Source organism: Artemia sp. Qi Xiang Cuo, chromosome 5 (assembly GCF_049724085.1).
Source record: "Artemia sp. Qi Xiang Cuo chromosome 5, ASM4972408v1, whole genome shotgun sequence".
Taxonomy (NCBI): domain Eukaryota; kingdom Metazoa; phylum Arthropoda; class Branchiopoda; order Anostraca; family Artemiidae; genus Artemia; species Artemia sp. Qi Xiang Cuo.
The window spans coordinates 48,846,206-48,864,735 of NC_142798.1; the positions used below are offsets into that span (position 1 = coordinate 48,846,206).

Genomic DNA, 18,530 nt, shown 5'->3' on the forward strand with positions numbered 1-18,530 from the left:
TGCAAAAAAAAACAGTAATTTTCTTACGTTTTTTTTTTATCAATTGAAATTCTCTCGAGACCTTTCTCTTTTTTTAGAGAAAGGCAGAGTATATGAGACAGTTTCCTGTAAAAAGAACAAGGTATTTCCTCCTTCAAAAAAGAAATCACCAATTCTCAAGAATCAGCCCCCCCCCCTTTCTCCTTAAAACTACCCTAATAAAAAAAAGGTATCCATTAACTCCAAAAATAGTACGTCTTTTTGATAATTCCAAATTCTCTCAACCCTTTATAAATAATACTCCCCCCCCATACGAGTACCCCTGAGACACACCTATATAAGCATTCAAGTCTCTACTTAGGAAATACACACACACACACACAGACGACACACACATAGAGACGACAAAAACACAGAGACGACACACACACAGAGACAGTCTCTACTTAGAAAATACAACCTCTAAAACTTCTAAGCCATCCTCCAAAAACCTTCCACATCTAGAATAAGGCGCAGATGTGGAAGTATTCGCCAATGTAATTTCTTAATTTTGAGCTTGATAATATAAAAGTATTATTAGCCTTTCTCAACTTGATACCCAACTGAAGCCCATTTTCATTCCCCTTATCTTCTATATTTAAACCAGTAAGTTGAGTTCTTGTAGGTAAGACCCGCAAATAATCATCTTGGAAAAAAGAGGGGGTGGGATTTTTATAAGTCCACAGCCGTTTGCCCCTCTGGCAATCGATGTTTATTTCTTATAAGAATTTACTGAATTACAGTGAATTTTTTATAAGGTTCAAATTTTGCCACATTCCAAAAGTTTATTGTCGGTGGTTGCTTTCACTTTTTCCCTGACAGACACAAATCTGAGGACAAATAAGGAAACCAAAATTTGTGGATAAGTTGAATTGCGGCTTCGATTTTGTATCAGGGCCCCTGATACTGGCATTTTCTTATTACTGACAAAAATGAACTAAAACTTTACAACAGGTTAAACATTTGGCCTGTCATAACTGTGACCTAGAGGTGATAAGGTCTCCTTCATTCTGCTTTATTTCAGGAAAGCAATTATCATTTTGTTTGTACTTGCAAGCTTATTGGAACGATATTTATTTGGTATCTATATTTAGTATTTTTATTTCATCATATCTAAAATAGACATATTTTTCACGGAAATTCTGTTTTTTTTTCTCATCGTAACTAACAAAAACCAGACCCTTTTTTCTTTTTTTATTTAGATTCAACATAATCAAACAGATAAAGTAAGCTCAAAGAAACAAAAAGGAGATATTTGTTTGCCTTAAAGCAGACTAGCGCAACAACAGCAACAAAAAGAATGTAGCAAAGGAGTTTATTTTTAGCGAAAGGACACAGCTACTTCATCCAAATACAAAAATAATAACAGCATCATACATAACAAAATAGAAAATTTCAATTTTTTTTAATATATCATAGCCAAAACCCCTCGAAAAAACATATCTCGAATACTATGCTTTAAAATTTTAATAGTTTAAAAATATATTGCAATAAAAAGACTAGATATACTTTACTGGAATTAAGATACACAGCGTTATAATCATCAGTTAGAATTCACAACTGAGTTCCGTAATTCTTTTCACTAGTTCATCATTCATGCAATCACGCCTCCACCTGTTAGAATTTTTCAAGAGAGCAAATGTAGCGCAAAATATAAAAATTACATCAATGTACCAAAATATACCAATTCGGTAAGTTAAAGGTGAGGACGTGACATGAGTCAAAGCTTCATTTTCCATGCTGAATCGGATTAACTTACTCAAACCTCATAATGTGAAATAATTTAGAAAATATAGAATATACATCCTTTGACATATTAACGTTATGAATTAAAACAAATTGTATCTTAACTGTCAAAAATGGGCTTATCAACCTGGCGATTATATTAAATTGCGAATCTTGATTGTAATCATCGTAACTTTTATCCAACACTATTCTTCCCATAATCGAGCTACATTTTCTTCGGATAATTTCTGAATAAAAAACGGGGAAAATATTGGTTTCACTTTTTTATACAAGTCCTTTTGGAGAAATAATAAATCAAGTTTTCCAAAAAAAACTGACAATTTTAGAATAAAAAGTTGTTCAGGAATGTTTATACCTTCGTTTTTTTTTTGGTTTTTTAGTAAAAAATACATTTCCATTTTTAATAATTTCCAGGATATAAGTCATAAAATTTAGTGTAAAGATTTGAATTTCGGACGAACTATAGTTTCTGTAGTCCGTAACTATTACAGTAAGTCTCATTTCTCTAGCATAAACTGATTAAAAATAAAAGAAAAACATATTTCTAAAAACAGTTCAGAAAATCGCTCGGTCATCACTTTGATTTTCCACGGTTTCTTGCTAGGCTGTGTTATTTCTTTGGCCAATGGGCAGCAAATAGTCACTGCAAGTTCTTGCGAACTTTCACTTATGAATCTGTTTTTACTATCCCAGTGAGCTTCCAAGCAGTGCGTCATTGGAATTCATTAGATTTGCTATAAAAATTAAGCGAATGGGATTTAAACAAATCACCCAGGTTAAAAAACAAAAAGAAATAAACTTCGTGACAACTCAAAGAAAACAGCTTTTTAATTCTCAGCCCTTTGAAAAGAAACAAATTCGGGTTTGTGGAGTTATCATATCTAAAGTTTGAAAAGGCAAATAGTGGTGTTGCTTTTCGTTTGACAACTAGTGATGAGTAAGATAACCGGTGTAACGAACCGGTGTAAGATAACCGGTGCAACTGGTGCAATAACCAGTTTCACTATGACTTAAATCCGATTTCTTAGTTACTTTACAACAAAACTTGCCCCTTAAACAGTCCAATAATTTATACTAATATCACATAGATTGGATTTTATTACCACGAAGGATCATATCCTAACCAATTGTAAGAAGGAGCAAGATATGCCCTGACTCCATTATAATAGAAGGTGACTATCCCTTTGTAAGCTGTGCGAGGAACTCCAATCTGAAATAAAGAATGATTCTAGTTTATAAGGAGCTTAATTAAAATGCATCTAGTTCAAGATCTTAGTAAAAAAAAAAAAAGATAAAATAAAAATCAACAATAGCCTCGAAACCCAGATATCTTTATCATAAGAATGACCGAATGATCCATACTTCGAACTCTTCGTGTTTTTCAGTAGAACGGGTTAATCTATAGTTGGATGAAAAAAAAAGAAAAAAAAGAGATAAATATATTCTTAAAATGGAAACCTAACATTTACTGTCAAAATATGGAGTTGTCCGATGAAATTTATTACAATCCGACAAACAGTGACATCGATTTGAAGGAGGAGGGGTAGAGTACCTGTGCCATCCCCCCCCAGACTTGTTGTTTCCTAAGCTGTGATAAATCCCTTTTTTGGGGTATTTTCATGTTTAAAAAAAATGCTAGTCTTAGGTATTTTCATTGATAAAACTGAAAAGAAGGATAAACTTGCCCCCCCCCCCCACCTAGATATTAATAAACCCTTTTCGCCCCCACCTAACTTTTCCGTGAATTGACCTCAATATGTACAAGTGTAGTCTTTTATTTTGTAATAGAATGCTTAATAATCTAAATCTTCTTTTTTACGATGAATGGTTAATAGAAAGTTTTTGGTATTAATAAGGAGCTTAAATCTTGTGGTAGAGCCAGGAGACGTTAAATGTTAAGTCGTAGTTCTGAAGAAAAAAGAAAAAGTGTATATCCAAAAGACGGAGGCATTGGGGTGCCACCTCTCATAAAAATCATTTAGCAACCTATTTGCTAATCAGTTTGGAAACCCAAATACAAACATACTCAGTATATAAAACATTAAGCTTTTTATTGGACACCAGGAACCTCTTACTATTAATAATGACCCCTAGCCCCATACCCATTTCATTCTTGTATAATTTTTTGAGAAGCCCATTCCTAAATCCTCCAGGCTCAGTAGATTAAGGATATACGTTACATGCCGTTCACCCAAAAATCTTCCTTGGTCCTTTTTGAGCTCCATGTTAGGGTGAACCAATTTTGTTTTTCAACTTCTGTTTTGTCCTTTATGGTAAAACAAAAACTGTGAAGTCCTTAATAAAGACTTAGCGATATAGATTTCAAGCGGGTTGGGAAACAAGTTTTTCGCCCTTTTTTTCGAGAGACTCGTGCCCACAACCTAAAGTTTTGCGGCACATTAGGGTCTCCTAGTCCCATAGACTTACAGATACAAGTTTCAGCTAATCAGAAACAGAAAGTTGCTTGACATACTTTAAGATGCTTTAAGGCCCTCCACCTCCCCAAAAAAAATTTCTGTTGGACCAGGTAACTATTATTAAAAGTTTAAAACTGATTGGGCAACAATTGTTTTAATGGAGGGTCAGTTGCCCCAACCTAGAAATGTGCTTCTGCATAAAGGTCCCCTTGTTCTAGAAACATATTGATTTAGTTTTCACGCCCTTGGGAAAAAGTCGTTTTGGTCCTTTTTTGAGCCGTGTTCCGGGCGAAACAATTATTGTTTGCATATTGAGATTCACTTGGCTAGGATTTCTTAATGTAAAATACTATTTTTTTTCTTGCATTTTCGCGTAGAAATGCAAATAGTTCAACGCTAGTTCCCAAATTACATTATTAACACTGCTAAACATTTCTCTAAGCGATAAATCGTGTTTTTGAAGATAAAATATCGGTACTGATTATAGAAAAATTACGAGACGACTTTCAAGCTAAGTGTATATCAACATAAAATTAAACGGACAAACAAGTAAAAGAGAATATTCATAATATTATTATATTTACACAAAAGCGAACAAGAGCCGTGACAAAAAGAACAAAGAAAACAAAACAACAGTCGCAAGCACTTATTAGCAAACGCATAAATATGATCCATCCTCAACCCACAAAAAAAGAGCTCTTTGGTTCCGTCCTAGTCGCAGAGATTTCCCCAGCTTTAAAATCTCCTTAGATCCTTCATTCTAATTATTTTTATTACTAGGAATTTCCCCAAAGATTATCTCCTTGATTATACCAATTCTTTACTTTAAACGGGAAGGGTGTGTGAAAGCCTAGGATGGCTGACCCTTATCTTCCATTGCAGTTCCTGCCTGAAGAACCAAGAAAAGAAGATCAGCACCATCTCTTTGAACAATAAAATCTGGTGCTGCATCCTTTATCTTTCGTATTCTTTACCCTCGCCCAAAAAATATGAAAAGTTTTCCCAATACCCATCCCTTCCCCAAACAGGTCAAAAGTAAGAACCAATTTGCCGCCTAGCCTGGTCCATATGCTTCCTTCTTACCTTGCGTGGTAGCCCCTAACCCCTTATGCTTACATAATAGCCCAAATCCTCTCCCACCACTCCTGTCTAAAAATATACCTCTTCCCCATGCCTCTTTGACCTCTTTAAACTTTAACCTTAATTTAGTGAGAACCATGCCTTTTTATTACACCATATCATGTCCACAACTACACCGTCGTTCCATAGCTCACTCAAATCACTGTCGTCCAGTATTCTCTTTATTCTATCTGACGACGAACCATTCTTATTCTCAGGCAAGGTATCTAAACACACTGCTTTCGCAAGATGAAACTTTGGCATCCCTAGTTCTCCCCGAAACATACTCATAAGTATGAGTCCTCCACTTCTCAATAACATCAACTTAATACAGCCCTGAATTACCAAATTACTGACAAATGTTCATCAGGAAGTGAAACTTAAATAAATGTAACGAAATATATATATATATATATATATAAATATATAAATATATATATATATATATATATATATATATATATATATATATATATATATATATATATATATATATATATATATATATATATATATATATATATATATATATATATATATATATATATATATATATATATATATATATATATATATAATATATATATATATATATATATATATATATATATATATATATATATATATATATATAAAATATGGTTTGACTATGCTCAGTGAAATCGAAAGTCATCTTAAAGTTAAGAAAAGCCACCTAAAAGCAGGAAATAGGTAAAAAAAGAATCGAGTGGCGTAGCTATATTTTCATATTTTACGCAGAAACTCCTGCATTATCAACGATCTGCAACCCGATCTATAGCCTCACGGCGTAAAAAATTGCTCTATTTTCGGAAAAGCCTCAACATCATTCGTTGTGCACATTTTTCGTCACGACCAACAATGTACAGTTCTGCATTTTTTTTTTTTTTTTTTTGTTCATCAGTACGTCGATGAAGGAAAAATGCTCTAATTTAATTGACCGTTGAGTCTGAAGTAGTAAGGTCAATAACCAAATAAGATGTCCAAAATTGGCTACCTTGGGCATAAATGCAAGTGAACTATTAATTGACCCAATATTCTCATGAAAATTGTTTGAATAATGATGTAATTAAGCAAGCCTACTTTGTTTTCGATAAGAGTTACTCCCCAGCAAATCCTAAGTTATGAATCAAATTTCCTCAAAAATTTTTCATCAAATTTGGCACAGAGACAACTCAAAATTCCATTAAGTTAATAAGCCAAGCTAAATTAAACACATTAGCAAAATTATCACTAAATAAATTAAGAAATAAACTCACCTTAAAATCTGTCATTAATCCAAATAATCTGCCAATCCTAATAAAGTCAGCTTTTGAGCGATAAAGCAGACGAAGAGATGTTTTATTATTTGAATATTTATTGGAGCGTAAATTTTCTGGTGCAACAGCTGGTGCACTGTCAACTTTATCTTGGAAATCCCTGTCATAGGTCTCCTAGAATTAATTTAGTAATTAAGTTTAAGGTTAAACTCCCTAAATCCATTGTAATGTTAATTTTCCTATGCTATGAAAAGAGATCTAGCTCTCTGACCCGGCATGTCAGCAAAACAAATTTTTGCACAAGGGATCTTTGAAGAAGGATCTAAAATTTGGCCGTTTTGTTTGTTCTGATTTAATTCCCAGGAAATAGAAAAAAAATCTAAAGTGAAACTTGGTAGCTTCTTTTGAAAAAGGTCTGGAGCGTAAAAAAAAGGACAATTTGAAAAAATTAATAGTACCATAAATTAAAAAAATATTTTGAAATTGATTTGCTTATTTGAAAATTCTATTTTTTTTAATTTTATTACTGAAAGAGTCTTTTTACGTTTTCACAATTTAGATTCTTGTATTACGGGTATAAAATCGACGAAGGCGAAATTAATTTCAAATTGTAGCTCTTTTTTTATTTAGTATATTCCAAGCTTTTCAGCATTTTAATCTAAGTCGTGAGTTTTTTATCTATTTATAAAACAGAATTAATTTTTAATTTATTTCTCCTGTTCTACATAACCCCACTATACACCCCCTGGATGGAAACATACCCAAGTAGAGAGGCCTCATGAGCTACGAGGGGGACTCCTAATATGGGCATAGAGTCCCTAGGGGAGATGGATTTTTGAGAAATTGATTGCGTAATCAATTGGGAATTTGGAACACCTGTACTGTCAGTCATTAATCAAATTGTTTCCGGGCAAAGTTTAATAATGTCTGACAGGTGCGACCTCAATTCCCCCTTTCGTGAATCAATAATTCCCCTTAGAAACAACAAATTAATTCCCCTTTCTTGACAGATCAATCAACCAATGACATCATCTGTCAGACATTAAAAATTTTCGCCTAGAGATGATTCTCCAGGAATAGATCCAAGTCATTAATGTCTTTGCCGAGGAAACAATTCTACTGGTCGAACTCCAAAAGATATTAATAAACATTGCCATGGAAACAATTCTCCAAGAAACATCTTAGCGATGAAGTGATTAGCACGCGAAAGGGTATCGTAGTAATTTCAAATGTGAAAGCACAGAGATGTCAAAAACAAAAGGAACTCACCGAAATTATGTTTAGGGGTTATTTGGGTGAAACCGTTTTAGACATTTTAGGGAATTATTTCGGCGAAACAGTTAGAGACATTTTAAAAGATGATTTTAGAAGAGAATTTGAGGGTGAAACTCTGTGGTCGTTATAATACACAAGTTGTATTTGAACAGTGTCGTGAGGTCCTCTACCCCGACCCAAAGGGCACCGATCCCCATACCCCAACCCCGAAGGAAGACCCCAGGCCCCCAAAGGTTCCCCAGTTTCCTACTAATTTCAAATGTGAGGTTAGGTTAGGTTATGTTATGTTATGTAATGTTATGTTATGTAATGTTATGTTATGTTAGGTTATGTTATGTTAAGCTATGTTATGTTATGTTATACTATGTTATGTTATGCTATGTTAGGTTATGTTCTTTTCAAAGGGCATTTCAGAGCAAGTTCACTTTCAGTAGTGTTTGCTTATGGTTTACCTTATCAAAGTTATAATCTTTTGAGCTTTCAAACTTCATTTTGTATTTATGTTATTCAAATTCAAGAGTTGGCATATTTCAGTAGTTTTTGGTAGTGGTGTACCTTGTCACAACTACACTCTCTTTACTGTTCCATTGTTCATTTGAATTTATATTGTTGAAATGCAAGAGTTGGAATATTTCAGTAGTGGTTTGTCGTGGTTTACCATGTCACAGTTACATTCTCATGATTTTTCAAAGTTCATTTTGAATTTCTTTCATTGAAATGCAAGAGTTATAATATTTCAGTAGTGTTTGGTTGTGGTTTACCTTGTCACAGATACATTCTCTTCATTTTTCAAAGTTCAATTTGGATTTCTTACATTGAAATGCAAGAGTTGGAATATTTCAGTAGTGTTTTCGAATGATTTACATTACCAAACTTACATTCTCTTGATTTTTCAAAGATCATTTTGGATTTCTTTCGTTGAAATGCAAGAGTTGGAATATTTCAGTAGTGTTTTGATGTGGTTTACATTGTCATAGTTACATGCTCTTGATTTTTAAAAGTTCATTTTGAATTTCATTCATTGAAATGCAAGATTGGGACTATTTTAGTAGTGTTTTGTTGTAGTTTACCGTTTCACAGTCACAATTTTTGGATTTTTACAATTTCATTTTGAATTTCATTCGTTTAAAAACAAGAGTTATAATAGTTAACTAGTGTTTTGTCGTTGTTTACCTTGTCACAGTTACATTCTTTTGATGTTTCAAAGTTCATTTTGAATTTCTTTCATTGAAATGCAAGAGTTGGATTATTTCAGTAGTGTTTTGTCGTGGTTTACTATGTCAGAGTTACATTCTATTGATTTTTCAAAGTTCATTTTCGATTTCCTTCGTATAAATGCAAGAGTTGGAGTATTTAAGTAGTTGTTTATCTTGGTTTACCTTGTCACAGTTACATTCTCTTGATTTTTCAAAGTTCATTTTGAATTTCTTTTGTTGAAAATCAAGAGTTGGAATATTTCAGGTGTGTTTTGATGTGGTTTACCTTGTCGCAGTTACATTTTCATGATTTTTCAAACTTCATTTTGAATTTCTTCCATTGAAATGCAAGAGTTGGAATACTTTAGTAGTGTTTTGTCTTGGTTTACCTTGTCACAGTTACATTCTCTTGATTTTTCAAAGTTCATTTTGAGTTTCTTTCATTGAAATGCAAGAGCTGGATTATTTCAGTAGTGTTTTGTCATGGTTTACCTTGTCAAAGTTACATTCTCTTGATTTTTCAAAGTTCATTTTGAATTTCTTTTGTTGAAATGCAAGAGTTGGAATATTTCAGTAGTGTTTTGATGTGTTTTACAGTGTCACAGTTACATTCTCTTGATTTTTCAAAGTTCATTTGAATTTCTTTCATTGAAATGCAAGAGTTGGAATATTTCAGTAATGTTTCGTCGTGGTTTATCCTGTCACAGTTACATTCTCTTGATTTTTCAAAGTTCATTTTGGATTTCTTTCGTTGAAATGCAAGAGTTGGAATATTTCAGTTGCGTTTTGTCGTGGTTTACCTTGTCACAGTTCGATTCTCTTGATTTTTCAAAGTTCATTTTGAATTTCTTTCATTGAAATGCAAGAGTGTGATTATTTCAGTGGTGTTTTGTCGTGGTTTACCATGTCACAGTTACATTCCCTTGATTTTTCAAAGTTCTATTTCGATTTCATTCGTTGAAATGCACGAGTTGGAATATTTCAGTAGTGTTTTGTCATGGTTTACCTTATCACAGTTACATTCTCTTAATTTTTCAAAATTCATTTTGAATTTCTATCGTTGAAATGCAAGAGATGGAATATTTCAGCAGTGTTTTACTGTGGTTTACCTTATCACCGTTACATTCTCTTAATTTTTCAAAGTTCATTTGAATTTCTTTTATTAAAAAATGCAAGAGGTGGAATATTTCTGTAGTCTTTTGTCATGGTTTACCTTGTCAGAGTTACATTTTCTTGTTTTTTTCAAAGTTCATTTTGAATTTCTTTCGTTGAAATGCAAGTATTGGATTATTTCAGCAGTGTTTTGTTTTGGTTTACAGTGTCACATTTACATTTTCTTGATTTTTCAAAGTTCATTTCGGTTTTCGTTCATTGAAATGCAAGAGTTGGAATATTTCAGCAGTGTTTTGTAGTGGTTTACCTTGTCACAGTTGCATTCACTTAATTTTTCAAAGTTCATCTTGAATTTCTTTCGTTGAAATGCAAGAGTTGGAATATTTCAGTAGTGTTTTGTCGTGGTTTACCATGTCACAGTTACATTCTCTTGATTTTTGAAAGTTCATTTCGAATTTCTTTCTTGAAATGCAAGAGTGGGATTATTTCAGTAGTGTTTTGGTGTGGTTTACCATGTCACAGTTACATTCCATTGATTTTTCAAAGTTCATTTTGGATTTCTTTCATTGAAATGCAAGAGTTGGAATATTTTAGTAGTGTTTTGGTGTGGTTAACCTTGTCACAGTTACATTCTCTTGATTTTCCAAAGTTCATTTTGAATTTCCTTTATTAAAATGTAAGAGTTGGAATACTTCAGGAGTGTGTTGTCGTGGTTTGCAAGGTCACACTTACATTCTCTTGATTTTCAAAGTTAAATTTGTATATCTTTAATTTAGATGCAAGAGTTGTACTATTTAAGTAGAGTTTTGTAGTGGTCTAACATGTCACAGTTACATTTTCTTTATATTTCATATTATATTTTGGTTTTATTTCATTGAAATGAAAGAGTTGGTATATTTCAGTAGTGTTTTGTCGTGGTTTACCTTATCACAGTTACATTCTCTTGATTTTTCAAAGTTCATTTTGGATTTATCTCGTTGAAATGCCAGAGTTGAATTATTTCAGTAGTGTTTTGTCGTGGTTTACCTTGTCACAGTTACATTCTATTGATTTTTCAAAGTTCATTTTGGATTTCATTCGTTAAAATGCAAGAGTTGGAATATTTCAGTAGTGTTTTGTCATGGTTTACCTTGTCACAGTTACATTCTCTTAATTTTTCAAAGTTCATTTTGAATTTCTTTCGTTGAAAAGCAAGAGTTGGAATATTTCAGTAGTGTTTTGTCGTGGTTCACCTTGTCAAAGTTATATTCTCTTGATTTTTCAAAGTTCATTTTGAATTTCTTTCGTTGAAATGCAAGAGTTGGAATATTTCAGTAATGTTTTGTTGTGGTTTACCTTGTCGCAGTTACATTTTCTTGATTTTTAAAAGTTCATTTGAATTTCTTTCATTGAAATGCAAGAGTTGGAATATTTCAATAGTGTTTTGTTGTGGTTTACCTTGTTACAGTTGCCTTCTCTTGATTTTTCAAAGTTCATGTTGAATTTCTTTACTTGACATGAAAGAGTTTGATTATTTAAGTAGTGATTTGACGTGAGTAACAGTGTAAAACTTTCAATTTATTGATTTTTCAAAGTTCATTCTGAATTTCTTTTGTTGACATTCAAGAGTTGGATTATTACAGTAGTGTTTGGTTGTTCCTTTGGATTTGGAAGTTCCTTTGGAAGTTCCTTTTGGATTTCTTTCATTGAAATGCAAGAGTTGGAATATTTCACTAGTGTTTTCTCGTGGTTTACCTTACCACACTTACATTCTCTTGATTTTTCAAAGATCATTTTGGATTTCTTTCGTTGAAATGCAAGAGTTGGAATATTTCAGTAGTGTTTTACCGTGGTTTACTTTGTCAAAGTTACATTTTCTTAACTTTTCAAAGTTTATTTTCAATTTCTTTCGTTGAAATGCAAGATTTGGAATATTTCAGTAGTGTTTTGTCGTAGTTAACTTTGTCACAGTCATATTCTCTTGATTTTTTCAAAGTTCATTTTGGAATTCTTTCGTTGAAATATGTTTTGTTGGGCTTTACCTTGGCGCAGTTACATTTTCTAGTTTTTTGTTAGGTTAGGTTAGGCTAGATCGAGTTCGGCTAGGTTAGGTTAGGTTAGGTTAGGTTAGCCTACATACGCGCGCGTACGTAGGCTAACCTAACCTAACCTTACCTAACCTAACTTGATCTAGCCTAACCTAACCTAACAAAAATCAAGAAAATGTAACTGTGTCAAGGTAAAGCACAAAAAAACATTTCAACGAAAGAAATCCACAATGAACTTTGAAAAATCAAGAGAATGTAACTGTGACAAAGTAAACCACGACAAAACACTACTGAACTATTCCAACTCTTGCATTTCAACGAAAGAAATCCTAAATAAACTTTGAAAAATTAAGAGAATGTAACTTTGACAAAGTAAACCACGGTAAAACACTACTGAAATATTCCAACTTTTGCATTTCAACGAAAGAAATTCATAATGATCTTTGAAAAATCAAGATAATGTAAGTATGGCAAGTTAAACCACGGGAAAACAATAGTGAAATAATTCAACTCTTGCATTTCAAAAAAAGAAATACAAAATAAACATTGAAAAATCAAGAAAATGTAACTGTGAGCAGGTAAACCGCAAAAAAACATTACTGAAATATTCCACTCTTGCATTTCAACGATAGAAATTCAAAATGCAATTTGAAACATCAAGAAGATGTAACTGTTGCAAGGTAAACCACGACAAATCACTACTGAAATAATCCAACTCTTGCATTTCAATGAAAGAAATTCGAAATGAACTTTGAAAAATCAAGAGAATGTAACTGTGACAAGGTAAACCACAACAAAACACTATTGAAATATTCCAACTCTTGCATTTCAATGAAAGAAATTCAAATGAACTTTGAAAAATCAAGAAAATGTAACTGCGACAAGGTAAACCACAACCAAACACTACTGAAATATTCCAACTCTTGCATTTCAACGAAATAAATTCAAAATTAACTTTGAAAAATCAAGAGAATGTAACTTTGACAAGGTAAACCACGACAAAACACTATTGAAAAATTCCAACTCTTGCTTTTCAACTAAATAAATTCAAAATGAACTTTGAAAAATTAAGATAATGTAACTGTGACAAGGTAAACCATGACAAAACACTACTGAAATATTCCAACTCTTGCATTTCAACGAATGAAATCCAAAATGAACTTTGAAAAATCAATAGAATGTAACTGTGACAAGGTAAACCACGACAAAACACTACTGAAATAATTCAACTCTGGCATATCAACGAGAGAAATCCAAAATGAACTTTGAAAAATCAAGAGAATGTAACTGTGACAAGGTAAACCCCGACAAAACACTACTGAAATATTCCAACTCTTGCATTTCAATGAAAGAAATCCAAAATGAACTTTGAAAAATCAAGAAAATGTAAGTGTGACATGGTAGACCACAACAAAACACTACTGAAATATTCCAACTCGTGAATTACAATGAAATAAATCCTAAATGAACTTTGAAAATCAAGAGAATGTAAGTGTGACAAGGTAAACCACGACAAAACACTACTGAAATATTCCAACTCTTGCATTTCAACGAAGAAAATTCAAAAATGAACTTTGAAAAATCAAGAGAATGTAAGTGTGACAAGGTAAACCACAACAAAACACTACTAAATTATTCCAACTCTTGCATTTCAATGAAAGAAATCCAAAATGAACTTTGAAAAATCAATGGAATGTAACTGTGACATGGTAAACCACACCAAAACACTACTGAAATAATTCCACTCTTGCATTTCAATGAAAGAAATTCGAAATGAACTTTGAAAAATTAAGAGAATGTAACTGTGACAAGGTAAACCACGACAAAACACTACTGAAATATTCCAACTCTTGCATTTCAATGAAAGAAAACCGAAATGAACTTTGAAAAATCAAGAAAATGTAACTGTGACAAGGTAAACCACAACAAAACATTACTGAAATAATCCAACTCTTGCATTTCAACGAAAGAAATTCAAAATGAACTCTGAAAAATCAAGAAAATGTAACTCTGACAAGGTAAACCACGACAAAACGCTACTGAAATATTCCAAATCTTGCATTCCAATAAAATAAATTCAAATGAACTTTGAAAAATTAAGAGAATGTAACGGTGACAAGGTAAACCACATCAAAACGCTACTGAAATATTCCAGCTCTTGCATTTCAACGATATAAATTCAAAATGAATTTTGAAAAATTAAGAGAATGTAACTGTGACAAGGTAAACCATGACAAAACACTACTGAAATATTCCAACTCGTGCATTTCAACGAATGAAATCGAAAATGAACTTTGAAAAATCAAGGGAATGTAACTGTGACATGTTAAACCACGAAAAAACACAACTGAAATAATCCCACTCTTGCATTTCAATGAAAGAAATTCAAAATGAACTTTGAAAAATCAAGAAAATGTAACTGTGACAAGGTAAACCACGACAAAACGCTACTGAAATATTCCAACTCTTGCATTTCAACGAAAGAAATCCAAAATGAACTTTGAAAAATCAAGAGAATGTAACTGTGATAAGGTAAACCACAACAAAACACTACTGAAATATTCCAGCTCTTGCATTTAAATGAAAGAAATTCAAATGAACTTTGAAAAATCAAGAGAATGTAACTGTGACATTGTAAACCACATCAAAACCCTACTTAAATATTCCAACTCTTGCATTTCAATCACAGAAATTCAAAATGGACTTTGAAAAATTAAGAGAATGTAACTTTGACAAGGTAAACCATGACAAAACACTACTGAAATAATCCAAGTCTTGGATTTCAATGAAAGAAACTCAAAATGAACTTTGAAAAATCAAGAGAATGTAACTGTGACAAGGTAAACCAAGACGAAACACTACTAAAGTATTCCAACTCTTGCATTTCAATGGAAGAAATTCAAAATGAAGTTTGAAAAATCATGAAAATGTAACTGTGACAAGGTAAACCACATCCAAACACTACTGAAATATTCCAACTCTTGCTTTTCAACAAAAGAAATTCAAAATGAACTTTGAAAAATCAAGAGAGTTTAACTGTGACAAGGTAAATCAAGACAAACCACTACTTAAATACTCCAACTCTTGTTTTTCAACGAAAGAAATCGAAAATGAACTTTGAAAAATCAATAGAATGTAACTGCGACATGGTAAACCACAACAAAACACTACTGAAATATTCCAAATCTTGCATTTCCACGAAAGAAATTCAAAATAAACTTTCAAAAATCAAGACAGTGTAATTGTGACGAGGTAAACCACGACAAAACACTACAGAAATAATCCAACTCTTGCATTTCAACGAAAGAAATTCAAAATGAAATTTGAAAAATCAAGAGAATTTAACCGTGACACTGTAAACCACATCAAAACACTACTGAAATAATCCCACTCTTGCATTTCAACGAAAGAAATCCAAAATGATCTTTGAAAAATCAAGAGAATGTAAGTGTGGTAAGGTAAACCACGAGAAAACACTACTGAAATATTCCAACTCTTGCATTTCAATGAAAGAAATCCAAAATGAACTTTGAAATCTCAAGAGAATGTAACTGTGACAAGGTAAACCACAACCAAACACTACTGAAATATTCCAACTCTTGCATTTCAACGAAAGAAATTTAAAATGAACTTTGAAATATCATGAAAATGTAACTGTGACAAGGTAAACCACGACAAAACACTACTGAAAGAATCCAACTCTTGCATTTCAATAAAAGAAATTTAAAATGAACTTTGAAAAATCAAGAGAATTTAAATGTGACAAGGTAAACCACGACAAAACACTACTGAAATATTCCAACTCTTGCATTTCAATGAAAGAAATTCAAAATGAACTTTGAAAAATCAAGAAAATGTAACTGTGACAAGGTAAACCACAACAAAACACTACTGAAAGTGAACTTACTCTGAAATACCCTTTGAAAAGAACATAGCATAACATAACATAGCATAACATAACATAACCTAGCCTAACCTGACCTAGCTTAACATAACCAAGCCAAGACTAAGCTTACCAAAACTAACCAAGACATTAATAACCTAACAATCAATTAAATAGACTAAACTAACATAACCTAACCTCATATTTGAAATTAGTAGGAAACTGGGGAACATTTTGGGGCCAGGGGCCTTCCTTTGGGGTTGGGGTTTGGGGAACGGTGCCCTTTGGGTCGGGGTATAGGACCTCACGACACTGTTCAAATACAACTTGTGTATTATAACGACCACAGAGTTTCACCCTCAAATTCTCTTCTAAAATCATCTTTTAAAATCATCTTTTAAAATGTCTCTAACTGTTTCGCCGAAATAATTCCCTAAAATGTCTAAAACAGTTTCACCCAAATAACCCCTAAACGTAATTTCAGTGAGTTCCTTTTGTTTTTGACATCTCTGTGCTTTCACATTTGAAATTACTACGAAACCCTTTCGCGTGCTAATCACTTCATCGCTAAGATGTTTCTTGGAGAATTGTTTCCATGGCAATGTTTATTAATATCTTTTGGAGTTCGACCAGTAGAATTGTTTCAGAGGCAAGTACATTAATGACTTGGATCTATTCCTGGAGAATCGTTTCTAGGCGAAAATTTTTAAGGTCTGACAGATGATGTCATTGGTTGATTGATCTGTCAAGAAAGGGGAATTAATTTGTTGTTTCTAAGGGGAATTATTGATTCGCGAAAGGGGGAATTGAGGTCGCACCTGTCAGACATTATTAAACTTTGCCCGGAAACATTTTGATTAATGACTGACAGCACAGGTGTTCCAAATTCTCAATCGATTACGCAATCAATTTCTCAGAAATCCATCTCCCCTAGGGACTCTATGCCCATATTAGGAGTCCCCCTCATAGCTCATGAGGCCTTTCTACTTACCCAAGGCTAAGACGGGTCAGAAACATTTTTAATTCGAGTTTGACTGTTGAGAGAATCGCATGAGAATGACTAGGAGAAAAAAGATCAACAAAGGATGGCTTAATCTCAAACATGTGTTGTAAGTACATACATTATACGGAATTTATTGTATAAATTATGTTGTATAAAATACATAATTTATTTTATACACTAAATATGCTCTGGGAGCATATTTCCAAGGTGTAGTTTTCACTATTTTGCTAATAAAGCATTCTATTTTCATCATGTTTTTTTTCATTAGGTTAAATAGGTTTGGTTAGGTTAAAATAGGTTTGTTTAGGTTATGTTTAGGTTTAGGTTTGTTTAGGTTACTTCTCGAGTGTGTTTTATATAATAGACAAGTACTAAAAATGGTGTTATTTGTCTTACTTTTTCCTTGCGAACTCAATTTTACATGTTGAGGTGTTTTGGAGACATTTTCCGGAGAAATTTTCACCTGGGTTGGAACTGTCTGGAATGTTTTTCCATTGGAGGGGGGAATATCCGTGAGAAAAATTCTTCATGGTGAAATTATCCATGGAAGCATTTTTCAACTGGAAAGGAAGGATTCTTTTTTGGTTAGATTAAGAATTTTGTATAGTATTTGATCATTATCAGCCTTAGACCTCATAATCTGGGAGGGGGGGGGGGGGCAAGGTATGCCACAGGACTATACAAATATAAAATACAAGCGCTGCCCCCTCCCTGCCCCGACCTATAACCGCCAATGTATTGGATTAAGCTAATGAGGGTACCCATTAATTAAATTAAAAAAAAAAAAATCTTAGGGGAGAAGATAGGAGTAAGGAGTACTCATTTTGCGATGAGCAGCCTGTAATGGAAGGAACTAACCAAAACCTGATCCAAGATTAAATTAGGCTTATATGGGTGGTATGTAACGTGTAGTGTATGGGCAGCAATGTATATAAATAACAAAACGACACAATCATTCTCCTTAACATAATCATACTTGAACTGTCGAAGAGGGAAAACTATAACAGTAGAGTGTGGGGGTGGGATATTGGACCTGAAAAACACAGCGACTCGACCCAATAGTAATCGAAGCTCTAAAAAGCAGAATTTTTATAACAATAGACCCATAAAAAAGTCAATTTTTATGCTTATTCCATATATATAATACTCGTTAAGTTTAATATTATTTGTTTTTCAACTTTTTCCTCAATCTTTTTTTGGTTTTTATCCTAAGGGTCAAGTGCCATTTTTATTGAGGACTCACCTACCAGGTGACAGGAGGACCAGCAGTTCAGTCTGCCTCTGGACAAGAGTGAAGTATATTTACAATTCAGCTGGCCTAGATAAAGAAAATGAATACTTTCATTTCTTTTCAAGAGGAAAATGGTTATCTTCTAGTTTTTTTTCTTATTTTGGCCTCTGGTAGGTTTTTTTTTGGAAGTGGTTGCAAATGTGCTCTACTTTACTACTATGTTAT

At 32.7% G+C, this 18,530-nt stretch overlaps 1 protein-coding gene across 6 annotated transcripts in view; it reads right to left on the reverse strand.

The window, feature by feature from the left end:
* Window positions 1–1,323: 1,323 nt before the first annotated feature.
* The window catches only part of Mgat1 (alpha-1,3-mannosyl-glycoprotein 2-beta-N-acetylglucosaminyltransferase), an 85,109-nt gene continuing 67,902 nt past the window's right edge, over window positions 1,324–18,530 (reverse strand). For all 6 annotated transcript variants that reach the window (XM_089089665.1, XM_089089669.1, XM_089089667.1 and 3 more), the window contains exons 9-10: window positions 6,578–6,751; window positions 1,324–2,974 (exon numbers count right to left, since the gene is read on the reverse strand). In XM_089089665.1, coding sequence (XP_088945791.1) covers window positions 2,864–2,974; window positions 6,578–6,751 — 285 coding nt within the window. In that variant the 3' untranslated portion in view covers window positions 1,324–2,863. The remainder of the gene's footprint in view (window positions 2,975–6,577; window positions 6,752–18,530) is intronic.